General features: G+C 35.6%; 1 protein-coding gene and 1 pseudogene across 1 annotated transcript; both read left to right on the top strand.

Annotated features, from left to right (window-relative positions):
- On the top strand, positions 6,644–17,800 carry LOC104767879 (annotated as a pseudogene).
- LOC104767878 lies at positions 17,809–19,077 on the top strand. Its single transcript, XM_010491845.1, has one exon. It carries the CDS (start codon positions 17,809–17,811, stop codon positions 19,075–19,077), a length of 1,269 nt encoding a protein of 422 aa, XP_010490147.1.

Below are 21,133 nucleotides of genomic sequence, written 5' to 3'. Positions count from 1 at the left end.
AGAATTTTCTATATTAAGAATTATTTTAAACAACCTATCATGATTTGACATGTCATTCATTAACATTTTTTAAATTTACAGAATTTTTTAGAAAAAGGACAATTTTAAATTTATGGAAATCAAAGAACTAAGCACAATATCTCACATCGGCTAGAAATTTTTTAGACAATGGTTCAGAACCAGTATAAATAAGATTAATATGCTTCCAACAATGAATGAACAGAAAAACTTGATTTATCAGGTGTCCAAGTTTAAAAGTTTTATTTGGTTTGATCTGGTTTTTTATTTGATCAAATTAAAACTTTAAACAGTTTCAAAAAAATATTTTTTTGTATAATTTTTTTACTGAATAAAAAATGTAATAATTTGAAAATTATGATATGGTAATAAATGGTCTCCTAAGTATATTCAATTATAATATAACTAGATTTTAACCCGCGGTACACCGCGTGTATATACTTTTTATTATAATTTAAATTTTATATTGTATTTGTTTGTTAAATATTAGATGTTTTGCAAATAGAAGAATAACTAATTTTTTCGGACGTTTGTGCGACTAAATGTTTATATTAATTTTTTAATCCGCAATATAATTCATTACCATTTTTTTGTTATATTTAGTTTGTTTTGTTTAGTGTTTGATGTTTTATTTAATTTTTAATTATTATAACAAAAAATAAGGATCTAAATATATAATGAGTCATTTATACGCTATGATTAAGTCACATTTTTCCTAATGATTTAATTATTTTACACAATTTTAGTTAAATCAACATAATTTATATGTCAAATATTATAATATTAATACTATTAACAAATATTAAAATGATGATTTAACCCGTGTTAGCACAAATTTAATAATATTTTATTAATGCCAACATGTTATAGACTATAACACATCTACTACATAATCATATTATATAGTATTTTAAACTTTTTAAAATTTTACGTATTTGTAATATTTTTAAATTTTATAAAGTTTTTATATATATTAATTATAATATTTAAGTGAATGTGAATCGAAGTTCTTCTTACGTTAAGAATCAAAGCTCATTGGAAAACAAAATGGGAATCAAATTGTTTTTTTCTTTAGTTGCAAAGAATTCAGAAATAGAATATCTTCAAAACACAACAGAAAATATGGTTAAATATATCATAGTTTCTGTTTCCATATTTAATTTTGCTGTAATTTTTTTTAGTTGAAATGGAATGTAAATATTTAGGAAACAAAATCTAAAATAATGCTATTTTTGGAAATGTTTTAGGGATTAACTTTGTAAATAAGTACGAATAAAAGGGTAAAACCCAAAATGTACTTCAAAAATGTATATATAGATAGTGTGAATTGTAATCTAAGTTAGATTGTCATATATTTTACATTAGGAAATAATTTTAGAATACTTAATTTTTGAAATTGTTACATTACACTATCTAGTTTATAGGTTATGCTATGAACATATTGATTTGGCAAATTCTATATTATTTAACACAATATATTACTACTTTTGAATTTTAAATTTTCACTTAATTTGGTTAAAATGAGAAAGTATATAGAATTTCATAATACATTATGGATATGGGAATTAGATCTGTCGAGACCCATTTTCTATTGTGAAGCCCATATTCATCTGATATTATGAGAAGCCAAAATATATATATATATATATATATATATGTCTCTTTTATAATTAAACGGAAGTACACAACAATGTTTTGTAGACTATATAATTTTAATAAATTGGTTAAAAATAGGTTATACATTAATTGATAGATTAATTGGTTACAAATAGGGTATACCAAAATCTTAAAGAGAATATTCTAAAGAATCATATCATCTAACTTACCATATTAATTTCTTTTATTAAATTATTCATCAAATAAAATATTTTGATATATAACTTAACATCTTAATTTGTTAATTATTATTATACTTCACCTCTCATTTTTATATATGATTCTATTTTTGTGAAACAAATAAATTATCATATTATTTATTATAATTAAAAAATATTTTTATTTCCGGATATAACATAAGTTGAATTTTTAAAAACAAATTTAAATTGTTCAATCTATAAAATATTCAAGCTTTAGTAATATTATTCTTTAAAAATAATATCTATTGAATTAAAAAATTTACTGAGTAACGGGTCAAAATTTGACTATTTAAATTCAATTTCATATTTTTTTTGTTGAACTTTATAATTTTATATAATGTAATAAACTTTAAATAATTTATTTTGAAATACTTTTAATATATTGAAACTTGATATAAAAGTTAGAAACTATAAACACTCTAAATTGATTTGTTATATCAATGTCAATAATATGTCACTATAATATGAAAGAATTTCAAGAAATTAAGTATATTAAAACAAAAAGTATAACAATATATTAAATTACTCATTATATAATAACTCTCTTTTTAAAAATCAAATTTACAAAATTATGTCTTATAATGACATTCAAGTCATGATGTAGAATATACATTGCTGAAATAACTTCACATATATAACCTAATACAACATATTAAAATTTTATTTTAAAATATAAAAAATATAAAATTTTGTATAAAATAAAATTTAATCATTGTTATAGCACGAATACTTATGTAAAATCATTAACAATATAAAACTTACAAAATAAGTGTCGTTTTTCAAGCCATCATATTTAGCATATGATTTTATTGCATAATGTTTTATCCAAAAAAACTTTTAAAAACAATCACATAAATTATATTTTATATAAAAATTACAATATAAATAAAATGAATTTCAACTCGTGCTCTAGCATGAGTCTTAAATGGTGTACATCCCCTCTTGGTAGAGGGTAACAACTCTCCTTAATTCATTTGATATAAAATATTTTAGTAGACTAACCCGTAAAAAACTATACATTCATCTTTATGCAAACTCTAACCCGTTTCATATAAAATATTTTCGTAGACTAACCCGTAAAAATTGTAAATATCATTGAGCGGGATGATTTATCGGTGTTGTAGTACCATATTTAAATATTTAAAATTTATATGATTGTAGATCACTCGATCCAAATCCGTCCCACCATATAATTCAGTCTATTGGTATTTAACACTTTTTAGAAAATAGAGATTTTATTTTAATTAATAGTATAAAAAAAGAATGAATTTCTTTACCAAAATATTAAAAGAAAGTAAACAAAAAAATTGGTTAACAGGTTTTCGAGTGAAGAATTACTTTTTCTGTGGATTCATAATAATAATCTTAATTTAAAAACTAACGAGTCTACACTATAATTTTTCAAAAAGCAAAATCTGATTTACAGGATTTGGACTGAAAAAGCTACTTTTTTGTGTGGATTCATTATAATAAAATGAATTAAAAACTAATGAACTTACACTATAAGTTTTTTTTATCATTGCACTGACCCATACTTTTTTTTTGATCCGCCCATGTATACTTATACAATTCGTAATAAAAAAGGTAGAATCATATCTAAATAAAATGTTTGTTGCAATTTGACCTTTGATGAAACTTTTCATTGTATACTTACCTACCTACTTGAGTCTAAACACAATTGGCACACGTCCTACGTAACTACAAAAGTACAAACTACAAAAGTTTGGGCTTAACCATATTAAAGTCCTAGGTAACTTGGTTTCATACCCACTTAGCTTTGACTCTTGTCATCGTTGACCTCAACTGATTAACTTCTTCGTCTTCTTTATCCAGTGATTCAGTGAAGGATCCCCAAACACTTCTTGTAAAATAAATAATTAAAGAACAACGTATTAACTGTTAAATTTAGGTTTATCTTGGGCTTCTAACTAAAAATCAATAGGCAATTAGTAGATTAACCCTAATCCTTTATATATTATATGATAGTCTCTTTAAACATCAGATGTGGGACTTGGTTTGTATTCCAACAATCTCCCCTTCAAACCAAGGACCATATATGGGATTTTAACACGCCTCTTCGAGATGATAACTTCATCTCGAACCGATCCCACTTGGACCGATAATAAACTCCTTTTTGGGCCCCCATTACTCGGGTTAATAAGAGACATGTTTGTATCCACTTTTTTAGGTGCACCAGAATTTTAACCTTGGGCTTTGATACCATGTTAAATTTGGGCTTATCTTGAGCTTCCAACTAAAAATTAATTGGCAATTAGTAGATTGACCCTAACCCTTTATATATTATATGATAATCTCTTTAAACATCAGATGTGGGACTTGGTTTGTATTCCAACATTAAGGGTACAAATCCTTGATAAAAAGAATAAAAGAACCAAACCTAATGATCATGAGCTTCTCGAATACTACTCACATCCTGGAGACTCACAATAAAAAATTCAGGAAACCGTGAATTACTATAACAACGAAAAAAAATCAGCCAAACAAAAGCCTCACCGAACACAACTCACCACATGTTATGCTACGTTCAAAGTGAAATCCTCCGAAAAAATTACTACCCAGCTGGAAAAAATTACTACAGCTTGAGATTGTGCATATCGTTATTCTATAAACATGGTATTTATAGAGTTCATTGGTGATGATAGTAATAGGTGTGATATGAAATCGCTAAAAAAGTGAGCAAGAAAAAGATCTTTGCAAATTATACAATTACGAATAGAAAGGAAAATAGTTTCTATATTTTAATTTTTGTAGAGTGATGGATGTATAAATTAGTAAGAGAATATTTAGATTTTAATTCTATTTTATTGCAAATTATACATTCTAATATTTACTTTCCAAAGAAGATATTTAGAGAATTAAATGTTTGTCTTGGTAATAAGGTTATGTATTTGTTTGGAAATATGAATTTAATAGGGTACTAATTATGTATTAGATTTAAGAAATAGGCTGCTAATCGGATGTATCATTCAGATTTGGAGAGAATATAGTAATCGAGTTTGAGAGATTTTGGTAATATAATTTAATAATTGTGGTCGATTTCTCTAATTGTCCTAATTGAACTTTTACAATTGTTTAGGGACCAATATTGCAAAATAGAAGTTTAAATAAGTACAAATAAAATTGTAGAACCTAAAATGTACTTCAAAAATATATATATATAGCTTCAGCTGTGTCATTTAAATTTAAGAGATCATACAGTCTCTAAAGATCTATTAACTAGAGATTTTTATGGGATTAAAAATTTAATGGATAGAGTTGTTTTTGGAAAAATCAAAATGTATGGATGTTGTCAAGCTTTTTATGGCAATAAACGTATCAAATTCGGTCGATTTGAATAGTTCCATTAATTGAGTTTCTACGAAATGTTATTTTAGAAAAATCGTTAGGGGTTAATGTTGTAAATAAAACAAATTAAATAAGTAAAACTCAAAGGGCATAAACCAAAATGTACTTCAAAAATGTTAATATAGATTTTTTTAAAAATAAAATAGTATCTTGAAGATAATATTATATGTCATATTATAGTTGAAGATAGTTTTGATGTGTTTCTATAGCAAGTATTCTGGTATGTGAATTTTGAGTTATGTATATTTATGAGAAGTGAAAGCTTTATGACTTTAAACCTCATTTATATGTTCAAACTTCAGTTTTAGTCAAAACAATAGTTCATTTTCATTATAAAACAAAAAAAAAGACCCTGAAAAAAACTACAAAATGACAACAAAGCTTTAGAACCATCTAATATAACGACCCCAAAACATTGTCATTTAATTAGGTTTTCAGACTCTGAATATGATGTCCTTCAACCAGGATCTAGTTCCACAAGTCATGAATGCTTCAGTCAATTTCCAGCTTATTCGGGTTCAGTTTGGTTGTCCGTTTGATGTCTCCATCGTTACTGGTCAGATTTGAAACTCCATATAAACACTGCTCAGGACAAGTTGAAGAAACTTGAATTTATTATAAACTAACCATAACGATCTCAATCCTAGAGTGGAATCTTAATCAGTAGTAACATGAAGCATTTCATGAGGTTTTAGTCCAATCATATAATGTTATGACCTCCAAACATTTGCCTTGAAGAAGCCATTTCAGAACTGTTACTATATCAGAAAACCACAACCATGTGTTTTGTGTTACGAACAATACTCCTTCTCCTTCATGGCTTTGACTCTTCTTTTCTCCATTGAATTTGCGGATGTTTCCAACAGAAGTGAAAGGACAGTATGGACTTGTCTCTTGAGGCAAGGAGATAAACTAAAGTTTTATTTTAATGTACATGTATACATAGCAGTTTCTCTTGAACGATGTGGTTAGTACCACTCATGGATAGCCAAAAATGATGGAATTTGGACCTGTGTTTTAAAAAGCGAGGTCTAGGCGCGCCTAGGCTCAAGGCAAGGTGAAGCTATGGGTTCTCCGCCTTTAGGAGCTGAAGCGAGGCTATAAGTCAAAGGCGCTCGCTCCTTCTCCGCCTTGACTTGAATCTCGTTTCGGAGCTTTAGCGCCTACTGCAATAAAAGGTAACAATTGTTATATGTTGATATTTATTTGTCTTATACTGTTCCGAAATATATGCATACATGATTTGATTGCTAAAAAATTAAAAACCCTATTAGAAATCGTGCATATAAACTACTTTTCACGTATCTAGCCTCTTCTCACATCTCAAGCCTTTCTCTCGACTAGCTTTTTTCTCCATTCTCTTTGCTCTTTCTTCTTACTCTTCTTTCTTCAAACTCCTCATCATGTCTGATCCTACTAAGCCAAGAGATCCAGCATGGAAATACACAACTCCAGTTTCGGGTAAACATGGTAGCTTTATGTGTATTTTTTGTAAGAAAGTCACAAATGGTGGAGTTCAACGTGCAAAACAGCATATCGTTGGTGGTTTTAGGAATGTTACTGCTTGCAAACTAGTTAAAGAGATAGTGTGAAGGAAGAAGTGAAAACTTTCATGCTTAACAAGGCTGAAGTTAAAGCTACTACTCAAATGATGCCACCACAAGCCACTATATACGATGTTGATAACTCTATAATTTACATGTTTTAAGCATCCTATTTTGTCCATATTCTGCATAGTATTTACCCTAACCTTAGCATTTTTAGGTCATTTACTGTAGGAATCCACATTTAGGCCATTTAGGGTGTAGCATTCTTGCATTTGCACTTTTTGGATGAAAACAGGTGCTTTAGAGCCTAAAATGGGAAGAAATAAGGTCAAATCTGAGCATGTACTCGAAGGAGCTATTGAGCAGGAAGAACAGTCTGAACCTCAACCCGATCGAAGAGGATCCAAGAGCAAGAAGAACAATCCGAAGACCTATCCTCGAGCAACTCATCGAGCAGACCCTCGGGCAGGACTGAGAAGCTAGGGTTAATGGGTTTCCATATATAAACCCCCTCTTCTTCCTCTCGCCCTAGCATGCCGCAGACACTCAAACCAGAGAGCGAGAGCTTCTGAGAGAGATATAGAGCGACTCAAACTCTTTTTCCATTTTGTTAGGATTTATTTTACTTCTTTTAGATTACTACTTTGTACTCTTCACTTCTATTTTTATATTTCAATACAATGCAATTTTCATTTATCTATGCTTTTGTGTTTTCTGCAATGAGATCTGAGTAGTGAAACAAAGTTTCTAGGGATGGGATAAACGATTTTGTGTTCTTGATCGGTTAGGATGTCTTAACTTGATTGTTTGTGTTTTATAAATTCCCTTCTAGATTGGTGTTCTTAATGCTATCAACAGACCGAGAGTTTGAGATTAGATCTAGGGTGTTTTACCACTGAGAGGTGTAGATGAAATGCTTGAATCAATCAATGCTAGAGATTTACTCACTTAGCCTAAGAGATTAGATGAGTAAGGGGTTTATTGACAATAATGAATCGGTTCGTATTGCCTGCTTGGTCATGTTTCTCCAACGAGAGTTGGTAGGGGAGTGATCAAGGTTGATTGTTTCTATCACGAGAGTGTTTTAACAAGATTTTAGAGATTCATTGTCTAAGGAATATTTGCTTGAGGTATGTAGGACATCCATATTGGTCAGGAACACTTAGGAGTCGATTACCCCATCCTTAGGAGCTTTCGCATTAGATTGTTTACATTTTTATTTATAACTCGATCCCTTACCCGAGCAGGTACACGATCACCTGCTTCGAGTATACCTTCGAACTGTTCATACTGTTCTTGTTTACTCGATCACCCCACCCGATCATGTACTCGAATGCTTGCATCGAGTGCTTAGGTCGTGTGGTTCTTGTTTATCTGCTCTCTTTTGTTTATTTTTTGGACTGTTAGATCAAACCCATTGATTGCTTGGCTTGACTTGCATAGTTCTGATCATATCTCATCTGCTAGCATAACAACTATTTGGATTGATAACCCTTTGTACTACAACTGCATAGAGAATTGATACCCTGGGTGAAAAAAAAACCTATTATCAATTTGGCGCCGTTGCCATTTGGTTTTATTTAAATTTGCTACGTTTAAGATTTCAGCACTTGCTAGATCAAGTTCTATCTTACATTTTTGTTTGGTACTGACTTCTTTACCTTCGTGTTTGTTTGTTTTGCATTTCATGTACAACCCGAGTATCCACCCGACCCGTCACTCGATCACCTGAATCGAGTTGACCTTCGTGTACTCACTCGGTCAACTGATTGTGCATGCAAACACGATCCAAGGGTAGCCAAAACTTAAGTCCTTTCATCGACAACATCGATAGACCAAGGTTACTCCATCCACAACAAGTTCAACAACCACAACCAAACACAATTGAGGATATAATGAACAATCAGAATGGTCCACCAGCTCCTCAAGAGAGGACCAACATCGGAGCAGGAGATGCTCCATCTACTCACACTCAAAGACATGGCATTGTGCCACCTGCTGTCCAGAACAGCAACTTTGAGATCAAGAGTAGTCTCATCCAGATGATACAGAGCAACAAGTTTCATGGATTGCCAATGGAGGACCCATTGGACCATCTGGATGAGTTTGATAGGCTCTGTATCCTAACCAAGATCAATGGAGTTAGTGAAGATGGATTCAAACTCCACCTTTTCCCATTTTCTTTGGGAGAAAAAGCACACATCTGGGAGAAATCGCTCCCAAGGAGCCCATCACCACCTGGAAAGCATGCAAGAAGGCGATTCTAGCCAAATTCTTCTCCAACTCCAGAACTGCAAGGCTGCGAAATGACATTTCCAGCTTTGTTCAGAAGAGCAATGAGACGTTCAGTGAAGCTTGGGAATGTTTCAAGGGATACACAAGCAGATGCCCTCATCATGGATTCAGCAATGCTTCATTGCTAAGTACAGTATACCGAGGTGTGGTCCCTAAGATACGGATGTTGCTGGAAACCGCAAGCAATGGTAACTTCCTCAACAAGGATGTCGATGAAGGTTGGGATATAGTGGAGAACTTAGCTCAATATGATGGCCATTACAATGAGGAATATGATTGCACTGTGCGATCTAATAGCGAGGATGATGCCAAGTATAAGAGAGACATGAAAGCCCTCAATGACAAATTGGATAAGCTCCTCAGCCAGCAGCAGCATGTACATGCTATATCAGAGGAACACCAGTTTCTGCAACAAGATGGGGAGAATGCTCAGCAAGAGGATATGATCTACATCAACAACAAAGGAGGTTACAACAAAAGGTACAACTACTACAAACCGAATCCGAATCTATCCTACCATAACCCGAATGTTGCAAATCCTCAAGACCAAATCTACCCAGCCGCTGTTCAAGGGAATCAAGGCCAGCAAAAGCCTTTTGTTCAATACAATCAAGGCTATGCTCCTAAGCAGCAGTACTCTGGTAATTACAATCAACCAATTGCACCACCTGGATTCCAACAACAACAAGGCTCGTAGAACCAAACCCAAGACGCTAACCTCCGCGGCCTAATTCAGCAGATGATACAAAACCAAGCATCCGCTGCTATGGACAATACAAAACGTTTCGCGGAAATGAGCAACAAGATGGATTCTGGATACAATGACTTGAATGCCAAGTATGATTCCCTCAACACTAAGCTGATGTACTTAGAGGGCCACCACACCAACCAACCACCTCCAAAGATGAACCAACTTCCAGGTAAAGCTGTTCAGAACCCAAAGGATTATGCCACTGCCCAAGCCATTTTCCTCGATGATGATTATGAGGAATACCTTACTAAGGACAGCGATGTTCAAGATGGGGAGGATATGGGTCACTATGGGATAAATGAGTCCAAGTACAACATATCCGAGTACGAACCTGAGCCTTTACCCGAGGAGACTGATCGAGTTGACGATCGAGCACTAGTTCGAGAATCACAAAACAAAGAACCACCCGAGGCCGAACCCGATGACACACCCGATGATGGTGATCGGATGATGCATCGAGTAGACGTTCAGATGACGGATCAACCTCAACTCCCTCAAGCTGAAGAAGGGGAACTAGAGGAAAGGTTCAACGCCGCTCTTGACATCAAATTAGAGGCGCTTGCAGAGCGTATGGCCAAGCGAAAAGCTCCACCTCCTAAACTCTTGCCACCACACGAACTTCAAGAGGAAATCGCCAAGGAAGCAGCTCAGTTGGAGACTGAGGTTAAGGAGGCTGTCAAGGAGATTGGGAATGAAATTCTTAGGAGTGGAGTGTGCTTAGATCCTGAATTGCGAATCGAAGAGAAATTGGAGGATCCTGGTTCTTTCACTCTGCCATGTTCAATAGGCCTTAGAATTATCAAGAACTGCTTGTGCGATTTGGGAGCTTCAGTCAGCATCATCCCACTATCGATTGCCAACAAGATGGGTTTCAGCAGTTTTAAAACGAGTAGTCTGTATTTGGTTCTAGCTGATAGAACAATCAGACATCCCATTGGTGTCCTGAAAAACTTGCCTCTCAGGATTGGAAGAGTGGAGGTTCCTACTGATTTAATGATCCTTGATATGGATAAGGAACCAGACGATCCACTGATCCTAGGGAGACCATTTTTGGCAACAGTAGGAGCAGTGATTGACGTGAAACAAGGCAAGATCAGAATTGAGCATGGGGAGCATTTCAAGATGAAGTTTGACGTCAAGAAAGGAATTAAAAGACCAACCGTTGATGGTCAAGTCTTTTACACCAAGACAAAGCAAAGAAGAGTCAAACATCTTAAAGAAGTCAACATTACATTTGCTGTGGAAGCAGGACAAGACTTGGAAAATCCATTGAATCAGCCTGCTACAGTGGAGAGGATTCCAGAACCTCTCCCTCCTAAAACCCATGCTTGAAGAGCATGAAGAGTCAAGCTTAGTAACTTAAAACAAGCTCACTTGGGAGGAAGTCCCAAAGGTATCCTTTATTTTCTTTGAACTTTTATTTATTTATTTTATCTTATTTTCTATTTTTGCATATTTACGTAAAAAAGAAAAAAAAACAAAAAGAGAGAAGAAAAAGGAAATTTTGGGGAACCCGAGGCTCTACCCGAATATGTACCCGACGCGCCTGATCGTGTTCCTACTCGGGTGGCGAGTGGAGTCCGAATTCCACAAACCCAAGCCTAGTCTCGGCAAAGCCCAAGGTGAAACCCTAGCGGCAGCCTTTCCTATTTAAGAGGACCAACCCCTTCTTTCCCAAAAAAAAAAAAAACGATAAGTGCTTCTAAACTTCCTTCTTCTTGTTTCTTCTCTCTCAAACTCAAGTGCTCTAGAATTTTCGAGAACTAACCCTATTAATCTCGTCTTAGTCTCTGTTTTCACCTTCAAAGATCCACCAATGGCACCAAAGATGAAAACTTACCAAAAGAAGGGAGAAGATCAACCTCCACCGCTGCTAGAACCGGAGGTGAAGCCGCCGAAGCTCACGATTCTCAAGGAAGAGGAGACGTTCCACATTTCCAACCGCTGGCTGGACGTTTCGCATCTCCAAACCCAATGCTCAACCCGACCGTCCACCCGCGCTAGCACTCGAGCACCCAATCGGGTAGATACCCGTGTTCTCTCTCCCGACCCAGTAGCAGTTCCAATCCGCCGATCTCCTTGACGTAGGACCTGTCTACGTCCGAGCGAACCGTTACTGACCCGTTGGAGGTCGATTCAGATGCAGAAAAAGGAGAACCAGAGGAGATTCTATCCCCTAGGTTGAGAGGCAGAGCTGTAGTGGCGAGAGGAAAGAGACCAGCCTATGAAAGGGATGAGAAGGTAGCTGAGAGAGCAGCGGAAGAAGAAGATCGAGACACGGAGGAGGAGAGCCATGGCCAAGAGGAGGAGCAGAGAGAACGCACACGCCTGGCTTCGCGGAACTGAAGCAGAAAGAGGTGGAGACTCCGGCCAAGCTTTTCAAGGTCCTCCGTAAGATGAGTTTTGTAGGAACCGGCTACCCTCACCGTGAAACAATGAAGCAGTTGGGGATTGCTAGAGATGTCGAATTCCTTTTCGATATGTGCCACTTGGGCAAGATGATGCGAACTAACCTCGAAGCATATGAGGAGGAGACGGTTCACTTCATCTCCACGCTGCAGCTGCACTACTTTGAAGACCACCCGACCCTACTACCCGATGGGGGGATCAGGTTCATCACCTTCTCCGTGCGCAACAAGGAATACCGACTCACCTACAAGGAGATGGAGAAGCTGTATGGTTTCAAGGCTGGGAGTGGAGAGAACATGGAGGTGAGCAAGGAGGAGATGAAGTCCCTATGGCTGGCAATAGGAGACAAGCTTCCCTACAAGTCTACAAGCTCCAAATCTGCTCAAATTAGGAGCCCTATTTTGAGGTACTTTCACAAGTCTCTAGCTTGTACCTTATTCGCTAAGAAAGAGACTGGGAATGTGAACGATCACAAGCTCCAGCTGCTAGACATTGCCTTGTGCGGAGTTTTAGATAATGCTAGGGACGATACACCGCTGGTAGGAGATGTCACGGATACTAGCATGGTTTTTGTGCTACTCGATCAGTTCCTCTACCTAAAGTCTTGGGCAATGAAAACTGAGAGAAGAGATGGAGCTGGAGAGATCTCCATAGGAGGTTTGGTCACGCCAATTTTGGTAGCTTGCGATGTGGCCCTAAAGTGAGTGGTTCATGAGCCGGGATGGCTAGACATCGACTACCTCACATTGGCGAGGTTCCTGGATTATGAGAAGCCAAATGATATGTTGCTCTTCAAGTTTGTTCATCCGCCAGTCGGAGCTACTCAGATGATCCTGCCCAACATCGTGTGCACCAAAATCCGGCTAGGGGAGAACATAGACTTTATGCCACCATTGGAAGAGCTGTACAACCCTGAAGAAGAATCTGAAGCTGAGGGAGAGCAAGCAGAGCAGGGACAGGGAGATAATTCGGAAGATTACGATTTTGAGGAGTATGTTTGCTCTCAAAAGTAACCCGTAGGAGTGAGGGAAGCCCACAAAAGAATCGGGTGGTTGAAGAGGATGAACAAGTTTTTGGCAAGGAAGGTAAAAGACCTCACTCGCTCAGTGAAGGTGATGGGAGGACAGATCAAGGAGCTGCAAGACAAGGCAAGCTGTGCCTCAGCTCCCACTTCGGCTTATGCACCCACATGGATGGGGAGAAGCGGACCATTGGGAGGAATCCGAGGATTAGCACCTCCAGAGCCTCACAGGACATCCTCCTACGAGCCCCAAGCAGAGGAGGATGTCACCAGGCCAGATAGATCGCGGAGAAGCCACTCAGATGCCTATCCGATGCCTAACCCGATGGGGTACACGATGCCCTATCCGATACCACCATCGAGCACACATCCGGGTGACCATTCAGGTACCTTCCTTATGCCTTACCAGATCCATATAGAATGCCCTACTCGATGCACCCTGCAAGCGGTTATCTTGGTGATCATTCCAGACCTCTTCCGCCCTACCCATCGTACTATCCGATGCCCTACCCGATGACCTACGCGACGCCTTACCCGATCAACCCCTCGGATGCTGGTCCGAGCAGATCGTCCGTGCGCATAACCAAGCTTTCTGACGAGCGAATCCCGGCGCCTGCTGAAGTCGGTGGCGATCTAGGGTACACACTGGCGAGCATGGAGGCTGCCACAACCTCATTCTTCAACAACCCATGAGGTACCACATTCATCCAACCTATGTAAATAACATTGCCTTTAGTTTTATTTCATTCTGTGTGATTCTTGGATTCTTTTTCAAACTTTTATTTACACAGAGACTGTGTAATTTAAGTTTGGGGGAGGGTCCTAGAATGTATATAACATTGTGTTTTATTTTCTTATTTTCTTATTTCAAATTTTTGCATGCTAGTCTTATTCATTTGAGTCTACATCTATTTGCATAAGAAAATCCCATAAAAGATTTTTATTTAAAAAAAAAAAAAAAAAAAGAGTGTTCATGTATTTGCATTTCCATATTAGGATTGAGTCTAGATTGGTTCATATAGAATTGTTGCATATGCATTTTAGGGGACAATGGTTAAAACTACCTTGTTTAAAGCCAAACTTTAGTATTGAAGCTATAGCACTTAATCACAGTTCATTGTTGCTAGATCAATCTTTGGAAAAAAATGAAAAATCTTTGTTTAAAACCTTGTGGCTTTTGAATGCTTCCTCCACTTGCTTGAAAATTGGATCATCTCTATATTATTGGACTTAACTTGAACTTAAATCGTCTTGCTTATGGAATTTGAATAATTGCTCATGGTAACTCTAAATTCGGGTTAGCACTCCATTTTTACCAATCTTTTCGTCTAACCCGATTTGTTTTTCCTACCCTTAAACCCAAACCTTTCTTTCAAACCCTGTTATGAATTGTTGAGTGAAGAATTTTCATTGTGCTATAGGTTGTGAAACCTTGAGAGTATTGAGAACGACAAAGAACTGACTCTTGATTTAGCTAAGTTAGAATCTTTTGAATTAGCTAATAGGATCGGTTTTGAAAGAGAGGTGGTTAGCATGATTATTTGGGGTTGGGTTGAGGAACAAAAAGAATAAAGTCTCTAAGGTTCGATTCAATTAGCTCTAAGTCTCTAAGTAAAAAAAAAAAGAGAAAAAGATCTTGCTATAGTCTCCTAAAAAATATATATATATATATATATATATATATATAATATAGGAATATTATTAGGAGTTTAGCAAAGAAAGAAAAAGAGAAAAAAAAAGAGCTAGATGTTTAAAGTTTAGACCTTAGGGATTATAAAAAAAAAGAATTAAAATCAAAGGTGAGTGAATGAGAAAAAAGTAGATTATCAAGAGTTTTCACAACTGTCTAGCATTCCTTCTTCTGAGAAGAAACCACCCAAAAATATTGTTTGAAACCACCCTACCAAAAGCCTTACCCTTGAAACCGATTGATCTTGATTCACCTTCCATTTGCAAGAATTCGCCAAACACTTAAATGAATGTGAAAGAGATGTTCTTTGGAATTGCAAGTCTTTACTAATTATTGGAGGATGAACTAGATCGACGCATGGTGATAAGCATAAAAAAATATTTGTAAGTATGATGATTGATCTTAGCACCGTTAAACTATCTTTAAGGACTATAGCTTGAATCCTTCGCTTAGCTCATAAGGATATGAGTCCCACTTTTAACCTCTTCCTCCTACTTCCTTGCTAGAGGACTAGCAAGATTTAAGTTTGGGGGTCTGATAACTCTCTAATTTACATGTTTTAAGCATCCTTTTTTGTCTATATTCTGCATAGTATTTACCCTAACCTTAGCATTTTTAAGTCATTTACTGTAGGAATCCACATTTAGGCCATTTAGGGTGTTACATTCTTGCATTTGCACTTTTTGGATGAAAACAGGTTCTTTAGAGCCTAAAATGGGAAGAATAAGGTCAAATCCGAGCATGTACCCGAAGGAGCTATGGAGCAGGAAGAACAGTCCGAACCTCAACCCGATCGAAGAGGATCCAAGAGCAGGAAGAACAATCCGAAGACCTATCCGAAGAGCAACCCAAGCTCATCCTCGAGCACCTCATCGAGCAGACCCTCGGGCAGGACTGAGAAGCTAGGGTTAATGGGTTTCCATATATAAACCCCCCTCTTCTATCTCTCGCCCTAGCACGCCGCAGACACTCAAACCAGAGAGCGAGAGCTTCTGAGAGAGATCTAGAGCGACTCAAACTCTTTTTCCATTTTGTTAGGATTTATTTTACTTCTTTTTGCACTTCTTTTAGATTACTACTCTATACTCTTCACTTCTATTTTTATATTTCAATACAATGCAATTTTCATTTATCTATGCTTTTGTGTTTTCTGCAATGAGATCTGAGTAGTGAAACAAAATTTCTAGGGATGGGATAGACGATTTTGTGTTCTTGATCGGTTAGGATGTCTTAACTTGATTGTTTGTGTTTTATAAATTTCCTTCTAGATTGGTGTTCTTAATGCTATCAACAGAACGAGAGGTTGAGATTAGATCTAGGGTGTTTTACCACCGAGAGGTGTAGATGAAATGCTTTAATCAATCAATGCTAGAGATTTACTCACTTAGCCTAAGAGATTAGAGGAGTAAGAGGTTTATTGACAATAATGAATTGGTTCGTATTGCCTGCTTGGTCATGTTTCTCCAACGAGAGTTGGGTAGGGGAGTGATCAAGGTTGATTATTTCTATCACGAGAGTGTTTTAACAAGATTTTAGAGATTCATTGTCTAGGGAATATTTGCGTGAGGCATGTAGGACATTTATACTGGTCAGGAACACTTAGGAGTCGATTACCCAATCCTTAGGAGCTTTCGCATTAGATTGTTTACATTTTTATTCATAACTCGATCCCTTACCCGAACAGGTACACGATCACCTGCTTCGAGTATATCTTCGAGCTGTTCATACTGTTCTTGTTTACTCGATCACTCCACCCGATCTTGTACTCGAATGCTTGCATCGAGTGCTTAGGTCGTATGGTTCTTGTTTATCTACTCTCTTTTGTTTATTTTTAGGACTGTTAGATCAAACCCATTGATTGCTTGGCTGGACTTGCATAGTTCTGATCATATCTCATCTGCTAGCATAACAACCATTTGGATTGATAACCCTTTGTACTATAACTGCATAGGGAATTGATACACTGGGTGAAAAAAAAACCCGTTATCAGATGTGGAAGATGAAGATGAGGATGAAAGTCAGCCTAGTCAGCCACCTTCCAAAAAACGTAAGGGTCCAATGGATAGGTATGTTCTTCCAACTTCTCATGATGTCTTGAAAGGAAGGAAGGATAGAAAATAAGTTTTTGGAAAATCTGATAAGGAACTTAGGGACAAGGCTTGTGCTGCTATTGCAAGGTGGTTTTATGATGCAGGGCTTCCGTTTAATGCAGTTACTTTTGATAGTTTTAGAGAAGCACTTGAATTAGTTGGTCAATATGTGTCAGGCTTTAAACCTCTAACTATGTATGAGCTGAGGGTTCCTTTCTTGAAGAAGGAAGTAAAAGAAACAGAAAATCTGATGGTGGAGCACAAAACAGAATGGGCAACTAAAGGTTGTTCAATTATGTCTGATGGATGGTGTGATTCTGTTGTCCAAAAGGATATTATTAACTTTCTTGTTAACTCTCCAAAGGGATCAGTTTTCATCAAATCAGTTGATGTTTCAACAGATGTGAAAGATGCTAATTTGCTATTTGATAAACTTGATCGTATGGTGGAAGAAGTTGGGGAATCTAATATTGTCCAAGTGATAACAGACAATGCATCAAACTATGTAAAAGCTGGTGAGTTTGTTAACTTATAAGGTTCTGTTTTTTTCTGATTTTTTTTTTCAGATTGATACTAACAAGTCTTTGTGTTTTATTACTATTGTAGGAAGTTTGCTAATGGTGAAACGACCTATTGGCTTTCTTGTGCAGCCCACTGCATAGATCTCATGTTGGAGGATATAGGAAAACTTCCTATGGTGAAATCTGCAATCAATGCATCTACAAGAACGGCTACATCTATAGTCACACTTCTCTAGTGAATATGATGAGGAAATTCACAAACCAAGCAAATCTACATAGACCAGCAGTTACTCGATTTGCTACATCATTCATCACACTTGCGCAGTATCACAAGCAGAGGAAGAACTTGAGGAGTTTTGTAACTTCTGAAGAATGGAATGATTCAAAGTGGCCAAAAGATTTAGGAGCAATGAATGTGAAGAAGTTTATCATGAGCGACAGATTTTGGCACAACGTGTTGTATGCACTGAAGTTGACAGGGCCTCTAGTTAAGGTTCTTAGGTTGGTTGATGGAGAGAAGAAACCAGCTATGGGGTACATTTATGAAGCCATGGATAGGGCTAAAGATGTCATTGCTAAGACTTTCAATGAGAAGGAAGAACAGTACAAAGATGCATTTGTAATCATTGATAAGCGATGGGATTGTCAACTCCATCATCCTTTGCATGCTGATGGCTACTTTCTGAATCCAGAATTTCAGTATAATCTAGAGTCTGGGGTGAACTGTGAAGAGGTTATGAAAGGTCTCTACAATGTTATTGGAAGGTTGGTTTCTGAACTTGCAACTCAAGATAAGATAGACACAGAGTTGACACTGTTTAAAAATGTTGAAGGACTCTTTGGAATTCCCATGGCGAAAAGACAAAGGAAGTTAAAAGCACCAGCTGAGTGGTGGTCTTCTTATGGAGGATCTACACCAACACTTAGAGACTTTGCTGTAAAGGTTCTTAGTCTCACTTGTAGTGCAACTGGTTGTGAGAGAAACTGGAGTGTGTTTCAACATCTCCATACCAAGAAAAGGAATCGTTTGGCTCAAGAACGGTTGAATGATTTGGTGTTTGTTAAGTACAATCGCACTTTACAACGCCTTTACAAGCTGAAAGACACCATTGATCCAATCATCCTAGAAGATATTGATGATTGTAATGAGTGGCTGGTTGGAAGAATGGATGAGGAGTCTACTGTTGAGTATGATCTAGTGTTTGAAGATGATGATTCAACATGGGATGTGGTAAGCAAAGCATCTGGAGCTAATGAGCCTAACTATCTTACTAGAGCTAAAAAACCATCATCACAATCGGCAAGTAAAGCTAAGAAAGGGAAGAATACAGCCTCAAGCTCCAATCCTCCTCCAAGATCATCTCAAAGGTCATCTACAACTCCACTGACTTTGATTGATGAAGATGATGAGAATGAAATTGAAGAAGACTTCACAGGAGGAGATGGGGACACTCAAGTGGCTGTCGAAGATGTTAAGTATGATGATGAGGAGAATCATAGGGTGGAGTTTTAGAGTTTTAAGTTTAAAACTTTGTTTGGATTAGCTGTTTCTTTGTTTTGTTTTCAGTTCTCAGTTTAAAACTTTGTTGGATTGGCTGTTTCTTTGTTTTGGATTCAGTTCTCAGTTTAAAATTTTGTTGGATTGGCTTTTCCTTAGTTTTGTTTTCAATTCTCAGTTTTACTATTATTGGATTGTCTCTTTCTATATGTTTCAAATGATCTATGTTTTATACTTACAAATTGTGTTAATATAGCTAAGGGATAACTAACCTTGACGTTTTTTGTGTAGTCTCGCTTCATGCATCAAAGGCTAGGAGCGACTGGCACCTAGGCTCAAGGCGAGAGCCACACCTTCATAGCCTCACCTCGCCTCTCGCCATTTAAAAACACAGATTTGGACTAGAAGAGCTCGTACAAAATCGTGGGGACATGTACTTATAACTAGAAAAGATAGCATAAGTTTGTGGTTTGTATTAGTTTTACATTTAAGAAAAACTATACTTAAATAAGAGTGGAGATGTCAAATCTAATTTGATGTTTGGATATATATAGCAAAGTATTGTAATAAAACATGTGTTCATTGATATATTTGTATCAATGTTTTAGAAAATAACACAATATATTCTTATTTTTTTACCAATTTTTATTCTTAAGATATACTATGTGGTTATTGGTTTATTGAATTTAACAGATTTAGAAATCAAACAAAAATTATGTGTTATTTAATATAATTATTAAATTTAAAATAATTATCGAAATCAGGTATTATTGGATTTATAATTTATAAATATTAGTTAAAAGTATATATTATTCGTTTATTGATTTGTTTTTAAATTTCAAAATCTATATTATCTTTTATTACGTATTGATAGACAAAAAAAAAACTGTGTTTTTGTATCATCGACTTGTATATTATCTAAATCTATACTACATAAAAGTAGGAGCTATAAGCTTCTTAAGTTGTCCATCAAGGATTTTAAACCACCAATAGGGATTTGACATAGCACTTATTAACTTTTTTAAAATTTCCAGAATGTTCTATACNTAAATTCATGATGATAAAATTGTTTCGTTTTTCTCGTGGTCAAAGAAATTGTTTAGGATATGTGAGATGATCAGTTTGATTCGCCTCGCCTGGACGTCGAGTTAAATTNTTGGTGGTGGAATCGGAAGTATAAGTGACATTGTGGAGGCAGCGCAGCTTATTTGTGAAAAGGTTTGTCTATGTTGTTGTCTTTGAATCATTTTCTTAGGAATTACATACTTTAAGGATTGTATTATTGCTTCCTGAACTAATTGCGCATCTCAGCTGCTTGTAAGATTTAACAAACTCTGGTGATGCAGAGACTANATTTTTAGACAATGGTTCAGAACCAGTATAAATAAGATTAATATGCTTCGAATAATGAATGGGCAGGAAAGCTTGATTTATCAGGCGTCAAAGTTTAAAAGTTTTATTCGGTTTGATCCAGTTTTTTATTTGATCAAATTAAAAATTTAAAAAGTTTCAAAAAAAAATATTATAATAGTTAAAAAATTTAAAAGTATAAATATTATAAATATTCAAACTTTTCAAAGTTCTTAGCTTTTAAAAAGTTTTTAAATATTATAATTTTTAAATTTAAAAGTTTAAAATATTATCAATATTGAAACTTTTTAAAAGGTTCAAATATTATATTTCAAAACCTTTTAAAAGTTTATAATATTATAAATATTGATGTAAAACATAAATTATCTTATTTATCTACGTTTGTACTTTTTATTTCTTATGAGCTGTAAACCATATTTTTGTGTATGATTTTATAGATGAGTTGATATTCTTTCATTATTATTTTTTTATGAGAAAAGAAATGATTTTGTTCTTGGAGTTTGATGGGTTAACAAGTTGTGTGGTAGTCTAAAAAAAAGGTTTTTCAGTGGAAGAATGTGAAGAAGTTGACGAGGAAGAAGAAGAAAAAGAGTATAACGAAGCAGTAATGATGACAATTACCACAAAATTTGACAATGAAAATGACAAGAAAGAATATGAAGAATAAGAAAACATTGAATAAAAAACACGAAAACATATG

This window comes from Camelina sativa, chromosome 19 (genome assembly GCF_000633955.1).
Source record: "Camelina sativa cultivar DH55 chromosome 19, Cs, whole genome shotgun sequence".
In the NCBI taxonomy this organism is placed as follows: domain Eukaryota; kingdom Viridiplantae; phylum Streptophyta; class Magnoliopsida; order Brassicales; family Brassicaceae; genus Camelina; species Camelina sativa.
The sequence above is the reverse complement of the archived record's forward strand: the minus strand, read 5'-3'. Positions and strand labels throughout refer to the sequence as shown.

Bases quoted from the DNA above. Each gene is read 5' to 3' on its own strand.
- LOC104767878 (XM_010491845.1), top strand. From the start codon at position 17,809: ATGAGGAAATTCACAAACCAAGCAAATCTACATAGACCAGCAGTTACT.